Source organism: Spodoptera frugiperda, chromosome 19 (genome assembly GCF_023101765.2).
Source record: "Spodoptera frugiperda isolate SF20-4 chromosome 19, AGI-APGP_CSIRO_Sfru_2.0, whole genome shotgun sequence".
Taxonomy (NCBI): domain Eukaryota; kingdom Metazoa; phylum Arthropoda; class Insecta; order Lepidoptera; family Noctuidae; genus Spodoptera; species Spodoptera frugiperda.
Genome location: NC_064230.1, coordinates 5,231,801 through 5,256,804, shown reverse-complemented (window position 1 = coordinate 5,256,804; position 25,004 = coordinate 5,231,801). Strand labels below are relative to the sequence as shown.

The 25,004-nt window shown below is 40.3% G+C and overlaps 1 protein-coding gene across 6 annotated transcripts in view; it reads left to right on the top strand.

The window, feature by feature from the left end:
* Positions 1-25,004, top strand: part of LOC118280922 (uncharacterized) — a 97,173-nt gene that overhangs the window by 13,841 nt on the left and 58,328 nt on the right. For 5 of the 6 annotated variants that reach the window (XM_050701012.1, XM_050701011.1, XM_050701010.1 and 2 more), the window contains exons 3-6: positions 15,165-15,332; positions 17,172-17,244; positions 18,545-18,726; positions 21,842-21,905. In XM_050701012.1, coding sequence (XP_050556969.1) covers positions 15,165-15,332; positions 17,172-17,244; positions 18,545-18,726; positions 21,842-21,905 — 487 coding nt within the window. Of the gene's footprint in view, positions 1-15,164; positions 15,333-17,171; positions 17,245-18,544; positions 18,727-19,719; positions 19,968-21,841; positions 21,906-25,004 lie in introns of those variants that run through there. The other variant, XM_050701009.1, reaches the window with a different exon arrangement.

The following is a 25,004-nucleotide window of genomic DNA, read 5'->3' as shown; positions in this document are numbered from 1 at the left end:
CGTTAAGTCTTCCGCGGCTCCGTATCGCTCCATTAACTCTACTGGACATTCATTTACTACAATTTTAACTTTGGTCGCGAAAATTTTCTTAACAACATTACAGGCACAATTAGCCGTATTTAGTTTCGGAGTTATACCGCCTACATTTAATAGTTACTTAACCCATTCCTTAGCAATGGTTTTCGAAAGAAATCGTTACTAAAGTATAGTAACAAGTAAACATTTTGTTTTTAAACTGACATGGTCACTAACACTGTCATTAGGACTTGAGACGGAATATTTACAATGTTTATTTATGTCTATGAGTTTTCGATATTTCGGCACTGTTGCAAGCACCATGATCACGGATGACATGATGACGGAGTTCCGTGATCATGACGCTTGCAACAGACATAAATAAACATGGAAGGGCGTGTCCACATCTCCACGTCATAACGTCGGACCATTACATGTCTCTGAGTACAGCAGTATAGCACCACTGACTTTTGACCTTAGTCGTAATGTTAATTCTGCATCAGTATACCTGTCCATAGAGGGATGTCTTGTTCCTATTGAGAGGTGGTCCCAATATTACCCATTGACTTAAAATCTGGCGTTGGAAAAATCAGTCCTATATGGTACATTTATAGTGCGTGCGAGTAAACGCAATGTCACGCCTTTTTATTCCCGAAGGTGTAGGCAGAGGTGCACATTACGGCACGTAATGCCGCTATATAATGTACACCCACTTTTCACTATTTGTGTAAGTCCCATGTAATAGGGGGTGATATACTGGGCACAATTCCAGATTCCGTGTTACTTTACTACTGAGAAATTTTCTAAAAACCTAAAAAAACCCATTATTACTTTTGCCCGACCCGGGAATCGAACCCGAGACTTCTTATCCGGCAGTCGCATTTGCAACCACACGACCAACGAGGCAGTCTCTTTTGACCGCCAGATAAAGTTTTTTTTGGCGTTGAAAAATAAACCAGCCCTAAATTACCTCACCCCTGCCTAACCCTTCAGGCGTATGAAACGTGATATTTGTTTTACAAAACAGGTAGCATGATAGATTTCTATGAAGCAGCCATCCAACCGTATTTGCTGTGTGGAATTTAATCCTGTACAAAGGGGAATGCATCTCCCTAAACCCCTACCCCCTCTTTGAAATACGTCACCCAAAACCTCTTTGAAATCTGTAAATCTGTTACTCCCACCCCCCTTTAAATCTGTCACCCCTACCCCCCTGCAGGTGAGGGGTTGCGTCCGCCATATTAGTTTACTCTCCCGCCCTTGTCAATCAGTGTTTCTGTGTACAGGATATTGTAATTTGTTTCTGTTTTGGTTCGAATGGATCAGTGGTTGTGAATACGACTTGCTGAGTTGGAAATCTAGAGTGTGTGGACCAAAGAGTCATCAGACCACTACAGATGGGGCTCGGTGGGGCTGATGTCGATTCGGAGCTGTGGACTGCCTAGCTGGTTACCGAGGAGTAGAATCGTGGTGGATTTTAGTCAGTAAGAGTCTGACACTGCCTCTCGCTTCGCCCAAGGCGGGAGAAGTCATTTGATGATTTTCCCCCCTCAAAAAAAAACGGGTATGTCGACATTTCTATGGCTACCAAAAACATTTTAGAAAATAAAATCTTAAAATCTACAGATCATTATGGGAGTCATACACAAAAACTCCACTTACTCTCTCGTTTGCTCGTTGTATATCGTCGCTTGCTTGCACACTTAAAAAATTGTCGCAAAATAATTGTCTACCTGACGCGGACGAAGTTCGCATCCTCATTACGGAATGCAAACGCGTGATTGGGGCTCAAGCGAGATTTCACGAAAATCTCGCTGATTTCATCAATGTCGAGATCTCGCGAAATTGACTGTTTAGTATGTTTGTTTTTGCAAATAATCGTAATATTCGAATAATTTAGGAAAAATAATAAGATCTATATCTATACATAGTATAAAACAAAGTCGCCGTCGTCGTCTGTAGTCCCTTCGTATGCATAAAACTTTAAAACTACGCAACGGATTTTGATGCGGTTTTCACTAATAGAAAGAGTATTTTCTCCGACAGGTTTTTATATATAATTGAAATACATTGAAACTATATTAGCTGAGTTATAGCGATTTATGTCCAAGAAGTCAGAAAAAAAATCTAATTGAAGATTGCATTTGTGCGTGCGCCGCTTATACCGTTGGATACAAGTAAGAACAATGTATAGCAAAAACATTGGTCTTTATTAGTTCTACAAAAAAGTCCGCGATGACATATTATATCCAGCTTTTTTATTTAAGTCACAAAAACTACTTTTCTGTATTAAAAAAACATTTAATCGTTGGGTGATGTTTAACTGGTGATATAACCAATAATACATATATCCTTATCATAATAAGTAAGTTCATCATCACGAGCATTAAATTTAGATTATTTTTGCAGTTTACAGTGTGTTATTTAGACATATAGTTTAGGAGATATCACGATATTAGTATTGCGGCACGGTACGGGCCGGCCGCGGCGGCGGGGGCAGCGTCCCTATAAATAATATTAAAAAGTAGGTACTACGACTTTGATCTATACATATAAGACAAAAAAAAATCTGTACATTACTTAAATATTTCTTCCAAAAACTGATAGGGGGGGCGATCAAAGAAGAGTCACAGAAACCAAAAAACATTTTAATATTTTAAACGCGGTTAAGGGAAAGAGAAGTTATTGTGAATTGAAAATTAGTATCCAATATGTGTTGGTGCGTTGACTGTATTTGTCGAAGTAGCGGTATACACGCAAACGAAGTTGCGCGGGTCAGCTAGTTATACAATAAATAGGTACTTTTTATTTTTTTTTTGTCGAAATTAGTATCTAACAAAATAATTCTGCCTGACGAGGACTTTAAAAGAGAAAATGACCTCTGAATTTGTTTCGGCATTTCTTTTCAGAGTAGTAGTCCGTTAGGAAATGCCAACCTCTTCGGGATAATTTTTAGGTGTAAAAGTGGTAAAAGTGCTCTTTTGTAGCCTGTTTACATAAATTCATGTTTAATTTTTATGTAGTTACATTCATTGTTTAAATTAAGACTAAGTTGGCGGCCGAAGCTACTTCTACTTTGACGTACCTATGTAACTTGAGATTTATCCTTTGCTCGCGTTTTTGCTGGCGTTCACATAATTTTTGACTGACTTCATCAAAGGAGATTCTCTGTTTGACTTGTATAAACTTGCAACTGCCACTGCCGATGCCTGAAATATTTTGCTTACGCGACGTCTTAAGTGAGCTATCTTAATACGCATTGCACCCACACCTGGTCAAGGCGACAGAAGTGATTTGATGATTTTCCCCCTTTAAAAAAACCCACACCCGTTATTAATTTTGTGATTTACACTAATAGCCGTACTTAGTCATTTAATGGTTACTTAACTCAGTCCTTAGTAATTATTTTTGGAGCAAAATCCGTTACTAAGGAATAGTTTAAGTCATCATTAAATGTCTGTGAATACGACGTAAGACGTAAGAGAACTCGTGTCACATTTTTTTTTTTTTTTTTAATTAAAACATTGCCCCACACTAGGATTTTCATTTGACATGTTCACATACACATGACACCCAGACCCGAAACAACAATTTGTGGATCACACAAAGAATTGCTCCGTGCGGGAATCGAACCCGCTACACCTTGCGTGGCAACCGGTTGCCCAACCAACGCACCAACCGTGCAGTCACGTGACACAACTGCAGATTGCCCAGTTATGTTTCAGTTACGACTATTAGTTAAACACGCGATTAGCTCACAAACCTGTCGCCAAAGCCAACTGCCAATGGTAGGGGAGCTAATAGAGGAATTTCGGTAATTACTCGAGCGCGTCGGATTTACTCTCTGTATCATGTTGTCTTGTGTCATGTCGAATGTACCCACCGATGAATATACCCCATATGATTAGTTATTATTTATTACATATAAAGCTCTTTAACTGCTTATATGGTCGAGTGGTTCGATTCCCGCGTCGGGCGAGGTATTACTGGACTTCTTTCGGTTTTTCGAAAATTTCAATTTTTTTGAAAATTGGATTTGTACCCACATATATTGGTTATAAGGATAACACATGGGACTTATTACACAAATGGTGTACATTGTACAGCAGCATTACGTGCCGTAATGTGCATCTCTGCCTACACCATTAAGGTTAAAAGGTGTGCCATAACATTTAAGCTCTTTAAAATTTTAAACTCAAACTCCAATCGCAATCTCATCTATGTAATACATTACATACACTCCACCAACACAGACACATAGGCACCTGTAATAAAAAATCAATATCAATTAGGTAGTATTAACAAGCTCTAAAACTCCCACGTACATTAAAATTGAATACTGGCTTCCAAAACCCCATCCCTAGCGCTTGCACCCGCTGGGATGCAACTTCACCCCCTCACACCCCTTCCGTACCCCGCCCGGGCGTGTTACAGCCCCCTTTTGAGCGTCCATGTTTGCAACAGGTCGAGCCCGGGCAATTTTATCGATCATGCCTCGAGCTCGCAATTGTATATGTCGGCAATTTGTAATGTTAATTTATCTTGATTTTATGCTTGTTTGGTGTTTTCTGGCTTTTATGATAGAGATTTTTAAGTAGATATGTTCTTCTCCTCTAATAATATCTTCTGATTTATTTGTTTAAGACGCCCGCTTCTTAAGTATGAGGGTTCAAGACCTACCTATCTACGAGTTATATGTACTTCCTAAGATTATTTAGACACCATTGAAATGAGTTTTGACCACTGAGTGGTTGCAAGTGTGACTGCCGGACGTGAAGTCTCGGGTTCGATTTCCGGGTCGGGCAAAGTGTTATTGGGCTTTTTTCGGTTTTTCGAAAATTTCTTTGTAGTAGCATGGAGGCTAGAAATGACTCCGGTATATGGCAATAAACTCATCCCCTATTAAATGAGACTTATGAATCATACGGGCTGATACTGAAAATCAGTGCCGCGGACTCGATTCTTCGTGCCCGGGCTTCGGTATTAAGATGAGCACTAGCCTGTTGCGCTGCGAAGAATCTCGCATTTAATTTTACTGTGTACCTATATTCTCGGCCGCTAGTGTGCCGTGGCATAATAAACAGTCTTTCTTTCTTTATTAGTTATTTTTACTTATAACACAAATAGTGAAAAGTAGGTGAGCATTGTATAACGTTATTACGTGCCGTAACGTGCACATCTGCCTACTCCTTCGGGGATAAAAGGCGACACGTTGCATGTATTTAGTATTTGTATTCAACACACAAAAATCCCCTTTAGGGCTGTCTGCAAATAATTCCGTCTGTATTATTAGCACGACCCCTTTATATTCATGCATCGATAAGCTCAAAAAGTCTGCAACTGCAAACTGACCCTATTCACGATGTCCATTCAAAATTAAAACTAAAATTCTGCAAGCTCCCCTATCCCTATTATTACTTTCTACTCGTTTTAATGAATACTCTTTTATAATCCAGCTTTTGTCCAAATCTGCATCTGTATTTTATAATCTGCAACTGGTCATCAGAATGGCTATTGTAAGTTTATACCTAAATTCTGTTAGGGTGATCCCCCTTTACAATCATTTAATGAATCTATAGTCTATAGTAATATTATAAAGCTGAAGACTTTGTTTGTTTGAACGCGCTAATCTCCAGAACTACTGCTCCGATTTGAATAATTATTTTTGTGTTGAATAGTGCATTTATCGAGGAAGGCTAGGCTATAAAACATCACGCTATGACCAATAGGAGCCAAGCAGAGCGGCCGAAACCGCGCGGAAGTAGCTAGTGCTTTATATAATCCCGATTTTGCCCGTGTTCTCTCAAAAAATCTGCATCGGCAGGGACTGTAGGTATACTCTAATTCAACAAAAAACGAAGTTTCGTCTGAAACTCCACAGATTTCGTACTACAATTCCATTTTCAACTTTCGTGAACAAAAATGAACGAATGAAATGAAGATAAATAATTAGGTTTAGATTTGAAATTAAAAACAAAACGCTATTTTTAGTAATTTTATTAGTAAATTAATAAACATACGGCCGAAGATTAAACGAAACTTCGCATTCGAGAAGCAGAGTAGACCTACTGTATTTTGCAATCTGCAACTGGTCATTATCAGAATGTCCATTGTAAGTTTATACCTAAATTCTGCTAGGGTGATGCCCCTTTCAATCATTTTAATGAAAGCTTTTTATAATCCTGCTTTTGTCCGGCCTCTTGAAAATTGCATCTGTAGTTTTTGGCTATTTCCCATGGGACAAAGATATACACAAACATTCATGTATGTATGTCCTTTTGTCTATATGGCGATTGTGTACCATTCGGTTAAGTGTGATGACAGAATGGGTGTTCATGGGCGGCGCTGATCGCTTACCATCAGGTGATCCGTCTGCTCGTCTACCTCCTATACAGTAAAGAAAGAGTAACTTTGTGTTTAAGATTGCGCAGTTCATCAAAGAGCGCTGCTGCCCGGCTTTTGTTAAATGCAGTTCCTTCATCGGCCCTTTCGATAGTCGCGGAAAAAGTCGAGATTGCAACGAATGTATTCTGCAGTCTGCTCAGCTAAAACAACATTGCCATTAACACGTTAACCGCCACGTCGGTCACTGGTGTGGTGACCGACGCTTAGCGGAGGATTTGTATCTTTCAATAGTATTTTTTCGTCAGTTAATGTAGTAGTATCAACATAAGAATTCTCTCCAGTGTCATTCATGACGGTGTGTTTTACATATCGCCAGAATTTACGTCACTAAGATCGATCTTCAGCTCTTCGCTCCATCATTCGTATTTACTCAGTTATCTGATATCATCATCATCATCAGCCGAGAGACGTCCACTGCTGAACAAAGGCCTCCCCCTTAGTCCTCCACGTGGAACGACAAGCCATATCTGATATCGTAATTTTATTTAATAATAAAGATAACCTCTGACTTTCGATGTAGCGAGATAGCGGAGGATATACAGACCACAATAATTCGGTTAAAGCAAAAACACGACTTTCCCAACAGTATCATCTTTCGGAAGGTGTGTATAGCATGCCCACCATCAAGTTTTAGAGAAAGTCTTTTTTTATGTTATGGCCGACGTTTGGCCGCTATCTCGCCTGATGGTAAGTGATGATACGGCCTACGATGGAGCACGTCTGCCCATAAGCAACTTATTCATTCGGGCTTTGAAGACACCCAGGTTATACCCATCAGGAAACACGAAGTCCTTGTTGAAACGCAACGCATATTGATTTAAAGCCCTGTATGTACGTTATTATATTTGATTTCATCTCCGACCGACGCGTAGGGGAGATGCAACCTCCCCGCGACATTGCAAAGCCCTCCCACCCACCTTTCTGCCTCGCTAACTCATACCACTATAGACTCTGTGCCACCCACTTCAGAACTAAATTAAAAATTTCTGTTTTATTTATCAAATTCCTAGTGCTTTTATATTGAGTAGCTCGTTGGTTTAAAGTGTTGTTGTTGAACGAGGGGTTTTACGTTGTCGGATCGGATAGGGTATGATTGAGTTTTTTGGAAAATTGACAGTAGTGCTGTCTCGTTGGTCGAGTGGACGCAAGAAGGGTCTCGGGTTTCGATTCCCGTCGGGCAATGTATTACTGGGTAGTGGGGGTTTCGGATTATCCAAAATTTTTCAGTAGTAGCACGGAGTCTGGAAATGTGCCCAGAATATGGCAATAGGCTCAACCCCACATTATGTGGGACTTATAACACAAATGGTGAAAAGTGACTCGTTCGCTCGTTTACCACCTATTCCATAAAAAAGTGTGTGCACATTGTATAACGACATTACGTGTCGTGATGTGCATCTTTGCCTTCGGGGATAAAAGGCGTGACGTTTCATAACAGTACTTCCTCAATGTCTTGAATATAGGCTTCGCCAGTGTTCCCGTGGGATAAAAAATAGTCTATGTATTATTCCAGACCATAATCTACCCCTGTTCCAAATTTTATTCCGATCCCATCAACCGTTTTGACGTGATTGAGTAACAAATATACACACAAACACATAAATTTCGCATTTATAAACTTGGTAAGATGTGCAACAGGCTGCGTGTTACGTGGGACTCAGGGCTGGCGAGAAATGAGACTTGCATTAAGTATGTGCTTCTTTGTATTCGATGTTTTGAAGGTATAAATGTAAAAAATCTATTTAGTTCGTCTGTTAAGTAATGAAAAAATATTAGACACGTACTTTTTTATGTTGTCATATAAGATGACAATACTTGGATAAAACGAATCAAAGTTTAGGAGTGGGAGCAAATACGTCATTTCTATGTACCTATAAAATGTACCTAGAAGTGACGTCACGCTATATTTCAAATGGGTATAATACCTTCGAAAGTATTTGATTCCGTAAGAAAATAAAAAATACGTGTCCAATGTTTTAAAATAATCTACAAGACGGACATTAAAATAAAAATTACTCATCTACTCTATTCATTTCAAATAAATTGTGTTGTGGGGCAGGTATTAAACTCCTGGTACCAATATGAAAGCAATTATATAGTACTCTAGTCTGGAGCGTTTTCACACCATACGATCCGATTCGGTCATGTTTATGCACTGTACGTGTTGTTTTACGTTGAACGAAACCGAAACGAGAGCACTTTCGGCTCTCTGATTGGCCGATGCGATTGAACGTACCCGTAATCAGAGCGCCAAATTAGTCCTGGTAAATTGCAGAGTCCATTTAATGCAAATAAGCAACCAATTAAGCCTTTCCTCTGTTGGAAATAATAAAAGACACAAATAATATTAGAAAGTAAACGTCATCCATCTGTCATGTCACTTGCTTGTCAACGTCAATTTTGTTGAAGTATTGTCAATTTGAATTTGACACATCTTTCTGTCTCTTTTCTTGCTGCACCCGCCTTTAGATCTAGATGTGAAAACTTTGCCTTTACGAGTTCAATTATTAAATACGTTTTAATTCCTTATAATAACTCCGATAACATATTTATTAATTTAAATTTAACATATTAATTTAGTATGTCTCACGAAAGTTACAATAAAATTGTTAAGTATAATTCCTGTTATCCTGCTTTTTTATTATCGCCTAAAAATCTATCATCCTCGTTACCATATACCATATTAACGGAAACAGCACACGATATCGCTTACATGGGTGGGGTTCGATATCGGATCGGACGATCCAAAAACACTAAAAGCCCTAGTCTAAACACAGACATCTGTACACCGACAATCCGTTTGTTAGTGAGGGGCTTGCAACGACACCCCTTTTCAATGCACCCCTTTGAGGTGAGGGGAGTGACTCCCCAAGTGGGGTTGAGGGGACCCGCCGTCCATTACAGAGCTCCGATACAGTGTAGTGAATATTTTAATGATGTGATGGTTTGATGTATTTCCTTGTACTTTTAGTTTGTTTGATTGAAGATAGACTTTTGAATTTGAGGGTTTGGGTTTTGTTTCTGGTGAGGGATCTTAGATTGAGTGCTTTTCCACTAGAGTTGTGCTATGTAGATATGCTGCGAAGATGTAATAGCTAAGCTGTGAAATTATGTGACCGTTTTTACCGATACTAAGCTATGTAGCGGTACGAGGCGATTAAGATGTGCCATCACAAAGTAGATGCACGAGGAAGATGCTCAGCTTGAGTATGCGATGTATCAATAGCATGCATCTTTCCATATAAAAAACATAGCTTCGTTGAGTCCGTTTCCACCAGTGCCGAGCTATGTGTACCACTGAATATGATTGGTGGATACCAAACGCATCCACAGCAACGTAGCATAGCACTTCTTTAGGCGAAAATCACCCTTAACCGTTCTAGATGTTTCCAATTTTCTAAGAACCCAATGTACTCCAATTACAACAATAGATATTAATACTTTTTTCCCCGAAGGGATGTACGTACTTGTATGTAAAGGTAGGGAGCGAAATAAAGCACCCTCTTTTTTATTCATTATTAGTATATCGTGAAATTAGGGTTCGAATATCAAAAGGCAGGATTTCAAGGCTGTCTGCCTGTTCTGGCCGAGTGGTTGCTGATTGACGTGCGAATATAACTAGGGTGTGATTCCCGGTTCGGGCAACTTTTGTTGACTACTTTAGGGTGCTTTACCATAAGAGGTGTGCTATGTAGCTGTGATACTAAGATGAAATAGTTAAGTTGTGACACTGTGTGATTGTTTTTACTGATACTAAGCTATGTAGCGGGGTGAGAAATCTTCCTCACCCAGCACCCGATACATTGCATACTCGAGCTGCGCATCCGCATCCGCATGGCATAGGGAAGCCATTTATAGCACGCATCTTTTCGTATTAAAAACATAGCTTAGCTGAGTTCGTTTCCACGTTTCTCCACACAATATGATTGGTGGAAGCCAAACGCATTTACAGCTACGTAACATAGCACATCTTTGGTGGAAAAGCACCATAAATCCCTTACTTCAGACGCAAAAACATACTCTAAAAACGTTGGCCTCATCATCGCTTACAATCTGGCGACTTAACAACCAATGCTCAATCTATAAATATTAAAAAAAAATTGACAGTAAACCTCTAATTAAGGTCCGTATAAAACTTTACATCGAAGGAAAAGTACCAATACATAAGCGTAAACAAAAAATATCCCCTTCAATATTTCTATTAATCCTCTTACCTGTTTTGTTAGAGGAAAATTAATGTCTGGGCCGTTTAATTTTAGCTACATATTGATTTAGAGCTTACGGGCGTTGCCTAGACGCCCGCTAGGGTCGCGGTGGGGGAGCGGGAGTGAATCCGCTCAGCACCCCACGCGTTAAAGAGGATGGGGTGGGGTGGTTGTTCGGATGTCGGTTGACGAGCGGGAGATGAACATTCATTCTGCACCCGGTGCTCGGGCGCGACGCACGTCCGGACGTGCGCTCCGTTTGAGCAATTTTCTAGATTATTCTTTGTCCGTTCAGTCTGCACCTGGCGCTCGGTCGCAACGCACGTGTGTTTTGTGCGCTTCGGTTTTCCGAAATTTCTGGATTGTTCTTTGAACATCCAGATTGCAGCCGGTGCTCGCGTCGCACGGCCATCCTGTGCGCTCCGTTTCGCGAATTTTCTGGATGTTCTTTTAACATCCGTCTTTGAGCAGCCGGTGCTCGTTCGCGTCGCACGGCCGTCCTGTGCGTTTCGGTTCGCGGAGTTTCTAGATTGTTCTTTGTGTGGTTTCGGTAGTTGATCGCGACGCACGGCCAATCTGTGCGCTCCGTGTGCTAAAATATCTAGACTTTTATTTAATTGGTCTTTGTCCTCGTTAAGAGTGAAGTGTACGCCAATAGTTAAACTTCTTTGTTTGCTGTGGCTTAAGTGTGTGCTTGTGGATAAGTCTGGAAATGGAAAAATATCTGAAGAATAAGAAGCAATCATGCGTCTAGGAGGCTTTGCTAGTAAAGAGCCGCTTGAAGAAAATGGATGCCAGGAGAGAGAGGGAACAGTAGAAGAGACAGAAGACGATTCGTTTCAAAAGATACAGGAATCCATACAAAATGGCGATGTTAGCCAAGGCACAGAAGAATCTATAAAGAAGAAAATTGATGTTTGCCATGGAATATTGCAATCTATAGAAAAGGAAGAAAATGTTTGCCAAGGAATAGAGGAGTCGATTAAGAAGAAAATAGATGTTTGTCAGAGGATAAAGGAGTCTATTGAGAAGGAAAGGGGTCAGGAGATGGAGAGAAATGGAAATGTTTCCCGCGAAATGCAGGGCGCTAGGGAATCCAGACCAGGACCCTCCTCTATAGATGCGATACGGAATAATCCTTGTAGACTTAATACTACTTCTTTTAATGCAACAGAAAAAGTTAAAGACACGAACGCAAATGATGTTAGTCAGCAGAAAGCGGAATCTACAGAAAAGGAAAGAGTTAATGTGGAGGGGACGGAAGGACTTATCGAAAACGGCAATGAAAATGCTTTCCCTGGTATGCAAACACGTATAGGCGTCAGATCAGGACTTTTCGGTCGCGGGACGATGCGAAGAACTTCTCAAGGGCCACCTGATTCCTTAAGTGGAATTGAAAATACGACAGCAATGAACGGAGATGATTTTCAGGAGGTACAAGGAGGTGGTAGAGGCCACAGAATAGGTTTCTCTAGAGGCGCGATACAGACAACTGCCTGTAGGACACCTGAGTCCTCAAGTGCAACAGAGAACCTGATAGAAACAAACGGAGGAGATGACTATCAGCAGATGCAAGTAGCTGGTAGAGGCCACAGAATGGGTGGTCTTTCTAGAGGGGCGATACGAAGTAATCCCGGTAGAACGTCTGAGTCCTCAAGTGGTACAGAAAACTCGACAGCAATGAACGGAGGAGTTGATTGTCAGGAGATACAAGGAGTTGGTAGAGGCCACAGAATAGGAGGTCTCTCTAGAGGGGCGATACGAACAAATCCCTGCAGGCCACTTGATTCGTCAAGTGGTTCAGAAAACATGACAGCAATGAATGGAGGAGATAATGGTCAGGCCATGCAAGGAGCTTGCAGAGGCCACATAATAGGAGTTTCCTCTAGAGGGGCGATACGAACAAATCCTTGCAGGCCACCGGAGTGTTTAAGTGGATCAGGAAACACGACACCAACGAACGGAGGAGTTGATTGTCATGAGATGTATAGAGGCCACAGAATAGGAGGTTTCTCTAGAGGGGCGATACGAAGTAATCCCGGTAGGACGCATGAGTCCTCAAGTGGAATAGGAAACACGACAGCAATGAACGTAGGAGATGATGGTCAGGCCATGCAAGGAAGTGGTAGAGGCCATAGAATAGGAGGTCTCTCTAGAGGGGCGATACGAAGTAATCCCTGCAGGCCACCGGAGTGCTCAAGTGGTTCAGAAACGAACGGAGATGAGGGTGAGGAGAGGCTGACATCTGCTGGATTCCTCACACTAGCAGCCTGTGACCCTGGGCCGATGCAAAAAGTACCTTGTAGAGTGCAAGCTAAACAAAGCCGGTTTAGAATAAATCGTGGTGGTTTTATTTTCATGTGAGTAACGTTACACAAATTAAAATTTTAAGTTAAACTCTTCGTGACGCTGGACTTGTTCCCAGTATACGGCAATAGGCTCACCTCCTCGGGTTTAGCGGGTTTACCGGGGCTCCGGTTCAAAAAGCAGGAGTAGGAATGGGGTGGTTTTTAGTCAGTAAGGGTCTGACACTCCCTCTTGCCTCGCCCAAGGCAAAAGAAGTCAGACGTTCCCCCTTAAAATAAAAAAGTTGCCCTATTAAATGGGACTTATAACACAAATGGTGAAAAGTTGGTGTACATTGTATAGTGGCTTTTCACCATAGTCATCAAGTGACAGTATATTCCTAATAATTATTAAAAGGAATAAAAAATAATTAAGCGTAATCTTTCCTAATTCATAGAAGGGCAGAATATTCGGTCATGATAGTCGATCATACTTGGTGGGCTCACGGGTAGTATGTTGGAAAATAGATATCCTCGATTTAGAATTTGCGTGCTGATGAGCGTACCATCTAGCGGTTTAAGCTTAAACTCTTTGGTGACAATTTATAATATTAACGCGCTACCAATCCCTTACATCAGGAGCTGTGGACTGTCTGGGTTACCGGGGCTCCGGCTTGAAATGCAGGAGTAGGAAAGGGGTGGTTTTTAGTTTAAGAGTCTGACACTACCTCTCGCCTCGCTCAAATCGAGAGAAGTCATTGGACGATTTTCCCCCCTTAAAAAAAACTTATCGTTACCATTTATGCAAAGGTAAATTAAATATCGAGGGTGCACTAGGCAGTTGTCCATTGCCCCCTTTGTTCTGCGGACCCCTTTTTCAAGGTACGCGTCCACAGGCCCTCATCGCACGCACCACACACGCAACGGATTTTAGTTTGTCTTGTATAGAAACTCATACAACTGCGTCCACTGATCCGCATCGTACGGACCGCATCATCAGCAATGCCTACGTGTGATGCGTATTGATGGTGTGCGTACCGATACGGAATGCGTATGATGCGTACGATGCGGGCCTGTGGACGCTAACTTTAATTTTCCACTCCTGACTTAGGCAGTTGTCCCACCGGCAACGATGAACGAGTAACGAGTAGAGCTAGAACTAGAAACGAGTTAAGCGAGACGTGGCGAGCGAGTGTGTAGTTCTGATATTTGTGTAGCTCGGCTATAAGCGAGTGTGCGAGTGAGGCGGGCGATTACTCGCACTACGATACGCACTGTAGAGAAATGACCACTGATTGCTCGCTCGGCGTGAGTTTTAATCGCTTGGCGAGTGTCGCCGAGCGATTGTTATCTTTCATAGCTCTTGTCGCTCAGCGACAAACTAGTGAAGCGACCACTCGCCGGCAGTGTGAACAGTCAGCGATCAACTATTTGTATATGCATCTCTTTTGTTTACACGGAAAGTATATCTATTGTACGATTCTTGAGCGAGAAAATAGCCGATAGTTAGTCGTTCACTCGCCGTTAGTGGGACAACTGCCTTATGCCTAGGTTCCCTTATTAGGGTGAAACTGCCGTAGACGCTACGTTAGCATTGTAATGAAGGGGGATATTCATAATTATAATTACCATTTAAAATAGGGACGCTTGGCTGGCTTTATAAGGGTCCTTTTGTCACCAGAGATGTGCTATGCTGCGTATATGCGCTTGCGCGTTGCAAGATTTATTTAACCTGTATAAGTGATGTCGAATATTTGAAGCGCGCCATCTGTGTGTTTAATGTTGAAATTTGAAATCATCGGCCTAAGCCATAGATGTCGCCACAAATGAGGCGGACATATAGGATACTTATAGGTTACACACTTAATACGGTATACACTTAATACGCAAGATATTAGTAATTCCTAAGGGTGCTTCAACTAAAAACTTTTCAGATGATTTTAGTTGTAACGTAAAACAAGCTTTTGCTCGCGGCTGTGCACGCGTTTAATCGCACTATTATACATATAAACCTTCCTCTTGAATCATTCCACCAATTAAATTAACCGCATCAAAATCCGTTACGTAATTTTAAAGATTTAAGCATACGACGCACAGCGAAAAGCGACTTTGTTTCTTAACACATTAAACGCCATGGGAGGCAAAAACGGCCGGCGCTAGCGGAGGATTTGCCTTCAACAGATTTTTGTTGGCAGTCAAAGTATAAACTGCGCACTGACGACTTGTAGTATATCTTTGTTTCTCATTGTTCTAGCGCTGATGTGAACCTGGACCACTGTCGGCTTTACATCAAGAACGTGCCCAAGGGTTTGAATGAGGAGGGTCTCCGAGCAGCTTTCGCCAAGTTCGGGACTCTACTCGAGGTGCATCTCAGTAAAGACCCGCAAAAGAGCTACGGGCTTGTGAGATTCGAGACGCCTGGGTAAGTTGTTTCTTTCTGTTATGGTATGGGATATGCCTCAAATGTATTTTTTTTAAACTTTGTTCCACACTAGGATTTTCTCTTGTGTCGTGGGTAGGTACAAACATACAAGTTCACATACACATAACACCCAGACCCGAAACAACAATTTGTGGACCACACCAAGAGTTACTCCGTGCGGGAATCGAACCCGCTACACGTTGCCCGGCAGCCGGTTATCCAGCCACCGCGCCAATCGTGCAGTCGATAATTTTACAGACGTGTTACCTGATTGTAAGCAATCGCCTTTGGACACCCGCAACTCTAGAGGAAGTTAAAAGTGCGTTGCCAGTCTTTTGTGGGTTAGGTTTAAATGGATTGAGGAATTTTGCGATTGGGGATGTTGGGTAGGGAAGGAATTGGGCCTCCTGTAACGCAGGTGGTGAAATACAACGCAAACATTTTTCTTTTATCAAATATTTGCCGTTATTTAAGCTGACTGATCACCTAATGGGCTGATGGTAAGCCACCCTTCTTCTCAATCGTACACTCTTGGCAGAGTGGTCGTGGTTGCTTCGATGATATTAGGAGGTAACGTCGTCGGTCTTTTCAGCATCAATTGCCTTCCTGGCAATGGTTTTCCATTTCTGGCGGTTCATTGCGTTGCGAGAACATTCAGCCACTGAGTTGTAAAGCCTATGAAATAGGCGCCGTTATTCAATCACACGGATCACCTGATGGGCTCATGGTAAGCCATCCACGCCGCCCGTATTAATCTTAGCAACACCACTTAGTTTCTTGGTCTCATGGTACTTGGCGATTGGGCTTAAGTCATTCTGTCTCCTGCATTGAATTCTTCTTCTCTAATCTTCTGGTTAATTTCCTTTCGGGATCCATGTCCTTGAGACGCGCCAGAATTCAGTGTCCAGGTCGACGGTGTTTAAATGGTTTTATCTACTGTAGATCCTGGTGCACAGGAGCTGCAGCAGGTTGGCTTGGCTTATAAAAAATCTGCAACACCAGAGGAGTTATAAGTTACAAGTTAGCAGTTTTCAATTATCTAACTTGTACCCTAACTTTTTTTTTTATTGGGACAAGCCCGCCGCAACCTCCCGTAGCACCGCAACTCCTGTAAGCCAGGATCTACAGTAGATACAACCACGAAAATGCCGGAACATTGAAGTCCGGCGCATTCCAGCGACATGAATGACTGTCTTGGATCTCGCAACGAAACAAATCAGAAGATGTTATTAGAGGAGAAGAAAAAGAAAACGATAGTTTCCATTTGAACCCTAACTGCTAAACTCTCTGCTAAAATTGGGTATTTTAGCAAGGAAGAGGCGTAGGCCTCTTCCTTAAGTATGAGGCCTTTATTTCCTCTGGACGTCTCCCGACTATTACTAATAGGCAGACATGAAAAATAATGGAAAATCAAAACATAGGTATACAAAAAATAGGTGTGGGAGAGCCATGCTTCGGCACGAATGGGCCGGAGTGATACTACGGCCTCACTGAAACGTGGCGTGAAACAAAGTTTCTTTCAGTAAGTTTTTAGTCTGACTAAAAACAACCCCGTTCCTACTCCTGCTTTTCGAGCCGGAGCCCCGGTAAGGTAGTCCGCACTCGCAGCTCCGGGTAAACAACGTTTGCGTTTTGTAATTGAGGTTACCCAACCCACCCAACCCCTTCTCAATCAACAATTCCCCAACAACCCTTAAAATCCTAACCCCTAAAACGCCGGCAAAGCTGTGGTGTTTCGGTTGGCCATGGGCGGTCGCGATTGCTTACCATCAGGTGATCCGTCTGCTAGTTTACCGGCTGTGTGTTATAACATTATTTTTTTTGTGGTTTTCTTCACAGAGAAGCTAAGTTGGCGATGATGAAGATGAATAGGACTGAGCCGTTGAAATTGGCCATCACCATCGCTTACAAGGTAAGTAGAGACATATTTATTTATTTATTTATACATATACAACATTACAGCTTACGCTAATACGTTATACAGCCAAAAGAAGAAATTAAAAACTCATACCATTCTCAACAAAAGAGATACAATTAAAAACAAAAACAAAAAATACCTAAATAGTAATTAAACATAAACACATCTTTACAAAATACATAATATTAATTTTTATTACCTAACATCCATCCTCTCACAAAATCTCAAACAATCACGACACACATCTATCCATCTCATTGCAAACAAATCACACTCCGGTGCTGACATAAACATTATAAAGGTACGCGTCCACAGGCTTGAATCGTTCGCACCGTACGCAACGGATTTTAGTTTGTCTTGTATAGAAACTCATACAACTGCGTCCACTGATCCGCATCGTACGGACCGCATTATCGGCAATACCTACATGCGATGCGTGCCCATGACGTCATACGGAATGCGTACGATGCGAGCGATGTGTACGATGTGGGGGCGTGTAGACGCGTACCTTAAAGTGAAAGTCTGTATATATCTTTGTCTGTCTTTGTCTTTAAAAAAAACGTTGCGTTTACAAACATATAAATGGCACCCAGACCCGAAGCAACAAATTGTATATCACACTAAGTATTGCTCCGTGCGGAAATCGAACCCGCTACATATTGCAGGAGTCTTTTGCCCAAAGTTGTTTTATGTTGCTCCGTGTGAGAATCAACCCGCTACATTTTGTACGACAGCCAGTTGTCCAGTCACCGCACCAACAGTCCTGTAAAAATTGTGTTCGCTCTTGTTAGTATCAATTTCTGAAATTCTGATAAGCGCGTCACACGGAGTCTAGACGAGCTTACTTAACTAAAGAGATCGTGACCTTTAAGTTTAGGTTTCGATATTTATGCCCAGTATTTTGGGAACATCATAATTATAGGTAGGTATAGCTTTTTTTATGATATAAGTCGGTAAACGACCAGACTGATCACCTGATCATAAGCAATGGCCGCCGCCCATGGACACTTGAAACACCAGAGGCGTTACAAGTGCGTTGCTGACCTTTTGGAGGTTAAAAATTTAAGGGTTGTTAGGGAATCGGGGATTAGGAAGATTGGTCTTACTCACCAAAAAACACAACGCAAGCGTTGTTTCACGCCGGTTTATTGTGAGGCCGTGGTATCACTCCGGCTGAGCCGGCCCAGCAGTGCCAAAGCATGACTCTCCCACACTTGAGATTGTGGAACAAACATTCGCATTTATAATATTAGTAGGATTTCAGGTAGTTGATGTAAAATATTTCCATTTACAGTCCAAAAGCAAGCAGAACCAGAATCAGAACCAAAACAGGGGGCATCCAGAACGGTCGGAGAGGAACAATAGGAGTGGGAGGGAGAGGAACGATAGGAACGATAGAAATGACAGGAGCAGCGTCAGCATGAGCAGGGATAGAGAGGACAGCGGCAGTGTGCTCAGTCACGGGAAGAACTCACGGTAAGTTTCGTTTAGTTTTTTTTTTTTTACATTTCTCTATAGGTACTTTGATTTTCCCCTATGTCGTCTTGTGGGCGCTTTTACAAACATACAAGTTTACATACACAACATCTAGACACGATACAACAATTCGGTGGATCACACAGTTGTTCCATGCGGGATTTGAACCCCCTACACGTTGCCCGATAGCCGGTTTACATACGCATAAACAGCCAGACCCGAAATGACAATTTGTGGAACACAACGAGTTGCTATGTGCGGGAATCGAACTAACTTTGCGCGGCAGCCGGTTACTGCGCCTCTCGATTACACAAAGAATTGATCCATGCGGAAATCGAACCCGCTACACGTTACCACGTTACGGCAGCTGGTTGCCCCGCGCCAACCGTGCAGTCTGTGTACCTAAGTGGCTGGCTCAAAATTCGTAATCTAATTTGGCCCTTTTAACTCTTTTTAATAAATCAGTATTGAATAAAAGGAAATTGTCCAAGAAATAAGTATATTTATTAGCATTTAATGAATATACCTAAGTATTAGGTTTTGTAATCATCTCGTTCAATCGTCATTTCTGGTTGAAATCGATACAATGTAGTACAAAATACCTTATTCTCATCTTATAGGCAACTGAAATTATAACAAAGTCATATCTACCTAGTTACCTTATAATGTTTAGGAACATAGGTAGGTACTTCAATAAAAAAGATGCGAGTAAACAACCTACAAGAAGGTACTAATTGTTGTTATTCTTACAGATTTAGATAAACAATTTAGACTATAGATTACTTTAAATTCAATTGAAATAACAACTAAGATATACGCGCCATACTCTTTGAAAAACAAACTTTTAATTTTACAAATAAGCTAAATAGTAATTTTACTGTGAACACAAAAGTACACTTCAGAATTCGTCGACCAATTGCGTCGCAGTACAATATTTTGTTTCTGCTCTCTGATTGGCTAGGCTGCTACCGCCATCTTGCAGTATGGTGGGAAAAGTTGTTCATATTTTGCCGTTCGCCTGTGCACTGTGAAATCGTTGACTAAGTTTTTATTGAAATAACTAGTGAATTATTCTCAAATTTGTATTGTGATTAGTGAATTAATAGTTGGTTTTGTGTTTAGTGAAGTTTTCGTGGACAATTAATTTGCTAAACGCGAAAGTAAGTTGACAAAAGACCGAAAATGACCGAAATGTTGTTATCGAAGTATTTTTCGTCTATGCAGCAAAATAATAATGAAGAGTAAGTTTTTATATCATATAGTACTTATATACGTTATAATAAGCTCTGTTACTAGTTAGTAATACAAAGAAACGGTTCATTGTTTTAGTCTTATCATTACGTCTTGTGACAGAATTTGTTATTCAAATACCTACGTAACTCTTAGTACTTGTGAACGAAAGTTTATTTTTTAGCAGTCTTTGTCATCATTATTCGATACCTTTGTTCAAGAAACATGATCCCAATGAACACCTACGCGTGTCTCAGTGATAAAATAATTCAATAGTTCGTTTTATTCATTCATTATTTACGTGTAAAGATCGCGCATGTTTGGTAGGTGCCGGCGATCGAAACGTTTACCGGTGTACCCTCTTGTCTCATATTATTTAAATTCTTGTTATTTTCTGATCTTTCCACAATCTGTACGTACTTAAAAGGAGTCTACGTAAGAAATAAACGTAGGTAAATGTCTTACATTATTTGAGTGGAATATAAAGAGTGACATAGTTAGGTATTTATTTTAATTGCGTAAAATCCGCCCTAAGGCTACCCATTGACCGTAATCACTTGTCTTGAAGTAATAAATAAAATAAAAATCACGATTTACTTACGTAAATCAACGGAGGAAAGCTCTAAAAAGTGAAGTAATTAGTTCATATGTCAGTACTGATTAGCAGCCAGTAGGAATAACTAAAGGACAGAAAAGGCGAACCTTTACATATTCAAGTGCCTATTAGATACTTTATAGAAGTATGTATTGTGGTTGTAGGCCATTTAAATCCGGAGCTGCGAACTACCTAGCGGGTTTACCGGGGCTCCGGCTCGACAGGCAGGAGTAGGAATGGGGTAGTTTTTAGTCAGTAAGAGTCTGACACTCCTCTCGCCTCGCCCAAGGCGGGAGAAGTCATTGGATGATTTTCCCCCCTTAAAACTGGCCATTCTAATAGTTTTACTTTGACACCATTTCGTCTGGAGTTTATTGTGTCATAATTCTATTCTTAGTACCTTAATCTATTGATACAGAAGTTATTCAATAATTAACATCATGCCTTATAATTTCTTGAGGAGTAAGATGGAGGAAAGCAATTTAATGTAACAGCTTAGTCTAGGTAGATATACTGGTGTAATCTAATTAGACAGACGGACTGGTCTAATCTAGTTAGACAGATAGACTGGTCCACTTTGATTTTTGGTTCTTAGGGACCACTAATACTATTATACATACATACTCTGATTTTCTCATTCCCTCTTAACAATAGTGACACTTTATTTATTGAAATCAGTAACTCCTCTAGGTTGTCTCCTTTGATACAAGTTTAATTTGAGCTTTGAGATTTATTAGACAAAAATATAGCCTTGTGTATTTTTTTATTTTTTATTATGTCGACCAGTTTTTGTCTTCAGCAGACCACTATAGGGCCACGGACCATGGGATGCGAAACACTAAGTTAGACAGACTACTTTAGTCTAGTTACACAGATTGGTCTTGTCTGGTGGTCCAGACTAAGTCAAAATCAAGTATTCAATTTGACATAGAATGCACTTTACACACAAATAAAATGAAAGTGTCATTTTGTCTGTCAGTCCTCTAGTGAAACCATAAGATAGTCTAGTTCTATTTAGACAGACTGGCCACCATAATTAAAATCAATCAAGTGATTTATTTATCATGTGACATACACCTCACCATATTGTAGAAAAAGAATAAAATTGCTACAGTCATTATCTAATTATTATATTTAAAATAATTGTCAGACATCCTCGAGCAAGCATGATCAATACTCATTCCTTTTCAGTGTGAGAAGAGGTCTTTGTTCAACAGCATGCGCTAATAGGCTGTTGATGATGATACAGTGAGGAGCTATTTATTTACCTGGAAACCATTTTTGTTTCAGAATGGCTGACGAGGTTCCTAACGGAGACAACAATATGGATGATTTGTTGCTAGAAGATGACTATGTAAGTATTAACTGCCGCACTCAGAGTCATTTAATGATTACTTAAACTATTCCTTAGCAACAATATTGTAGAGAAAACAATTGCTAAAGACTTGGCTAAGTAACCATTAAATGACTCTGAGTGCGGTGGTTATTCTCGTTTATTTTATCTTTTTATGGAATAGGAGGCAAACAAACAGACGGGTCACCTGATGGTAAGTGATTAGAGGCGCCCATAGACACCCATAGTTTGAAGGCCTTTTAATAAGCAGTACACTCTATATTTACCTAAATACTGCTTATTTTTAAGGCACATAACTTTGCTCCACACAGGATTTTCTCCAGTGTCGTGGGTGCGTTTACAAATATACAATCTAGACACACGGCAGTGTGTCCGCCAAGTTCGAGCAAAAAACCGACACACCGGCCGTGGGTTATATTACACGAACCATTTCGGGCCAAGTTCGACCCACCTATAACTCAAAATCTATTTTATCTACGCATATGAAATTTCTAGTATCTGTCGAGATCTACTTGCTTATCTAAAATACAAAATTTCATTAATGTACCTATTGTAGGTCTTGAGATATTGACGTCAGAAAATCGCTATTTTTACTATACACTCACTGACTGACTCACTCATCAAAAACCTAGACCACTTCCAATGGTCGTATTGACTTGAAATTTGGCATGGAGGTAGGTCTTTAGGTCAAAGTAAAGGAAAAAATCTGAAAATGGCCAAGTGTGAGTCGGTTTTAAAAATAATGAAGGTGTAAATTCATACCCCTAAGGAACTAAAACAAAAAAATTATCTATATCTTCCAATGGTCGTAGCGACCTAAAATTCGTTACGAAGGTTTGTATTTAGTCAAAGAAAAGTAAAATAAGAAAAAAAAAATAAACCTTACAAAAATAAATGAAATCCCACCCAAAACATAAATGTGAAAGGCTGCCAAGTTCGATAATATTGGAATGCTTCGCCTATAAAAGAAGTGAGATCTAAATAAGTACCAAGTTCCATACACAGGCCTCAGTTAAAAATGATATAACTTGGCAAGTTTTAATAGAAAATTATATACTTGACTCATTGCGTTTAGTAGGTTTATAACAAAGTGTGTGAAAACTTGCCAACTTGTTATATCATTTTTAACTGAGGTCTGTGTATGGAACTTGGTACTTATTTAGATCTCACTTCTTTTATAGGCGAAGCATTCCAATATTATCGAACTTGGCAGCCTTTCACATTTATGTTTTGGGTGGGTATAAAAATACAAATGTTAAAATTACCCTACCTAGATTCGACAACATTGACTAATGACTTTAAACTTTACGGTTAAAGTATTAGGGTCGAAAACAGTTAAGCAATGCTATTTATTTATCAAAAACATAATCTAATCTTTATATCCTAAAGTTAAAGGTAGTTTCCTATCAGAATTCCCACTCCTTTAGCCTTTATCTTTTTATCTACTTGTCTATGATTGTAAAACGTCATAAATTACAATAGGAACATTTTGTTTGAACTTGATAAGGTGGTGCTAGGCAGGCATCAAAGGTGCCGATTGTACATGACATAATTTTAAATAAATATTTATGTGTTTGATTAGGTTATACTACAGATTAAATAGTTGGTCGAGTCGTAAATGTGACTGCCGGACAAAAGGTCTCGGGCTCGATTCCCGGGTCGGGCAAACTTTATCGGTTTTTCGAAAATTTCTCGGTAGTAGCACGGAGTCTGAAATGGTGTCCGATATGTAGTAATAGGCTCACCCCCCACTACCACCCCCCCTATTACCCATGTAATAGGGGGTGAGCCTATCATAACACAAATGGTGAAAAGCGGCATTACGTGCCTTAATGTGCACCTCTGTCTACTCCTTCGGGGATAAAAGACGTGACGTTACTTTAAATAGTATATTTCTAACGTAATGTCTATTTTGTAACGTAACTCAAACTCCGATAAACAAGCCAAATGTGTATAAAATAGAAAAAAAGACATCAATACCTACATTTCGCCATTTTTAAATAAATAACCAAACATTTTCAATCAATCGTTCTATTTTTAAACTATCCACTATCAATAAGTAGTGTCCCTCTATGATTCAAACAAATGGATATTTCATTGACAAACACTTTCCACCATCTTGTGTTCTAAATTGAAAAATTGCGCCAATTTAAAGGTCGTCGGCCTTGACGTCACACCACGCGACACCGACCAATGGCGTAGCGCCGCGCCCTCGCCTCATCCAATAGGAACGCGCGATTGTTTATCGATTCATCTCTGCGTTGCGTTGATAATAATTGACGACACGAGATGCGGTTCAGAGGAGAGCTACAGAACTTTTATAGCGAATGATTCGCAATTCATTACATTATTGTCATATTTCATAGGAAATTCGATCGTATCTATATTATGTAGAATAGTATGCAAATTCGTTTGTTTGGCGGCGGCAAACTCCCTTCTCTCGTACTCGGATGATCATTATACTGAAATTGTAACATGAACTTTGGAATTCGTAATTGGAGCCAGAAATGTCGGGAAGTTAGTCATAATCTTCGTGGGTGGCTGGTCTAGGCTGGGCGAAGTTTCTAGTCTAACTGTAGTACCTAGGCTGCCTAGATACTGGTCGCACCACATTCTTGCGCGTGCTTTCCTGTATAGGGCCAAGCGTTAGCCCAGTGGGACTAAGCATTCCTTTTTCGAACTTAAATATTGTACACCAGACCATTAGCTGTTATTAATAGAAACCTTATTATCACCGGTTATAAGGTCGCTTTTAGAAAAATCAAGTAGGTATAGATTTGCAGAATGCCTTAATAATCTTGATATCTCACAGTTCCTTTTACAAACTTATGATGGAATGAACTTGTCATTGTTAGAAACCTTATTATCACTAGTTATAAGGTTGATTTTAGTCTAACTAGTCTAGATTTGCAGTGTCCTTTGATAGTCTTAATACCTTAGTTCCATAACGGGTTTGTATTAAAATAGACCGCCATCTTGCAATACTGGAACAATGCGTCAAGTGTTTTGTAAATTATCTCGTTTATTATAAAGGGTATGCTAAAACCAGTTGTTAATTTAACGTTAATATGTAGTGTAAATGCATGGTTAATGCGTGGT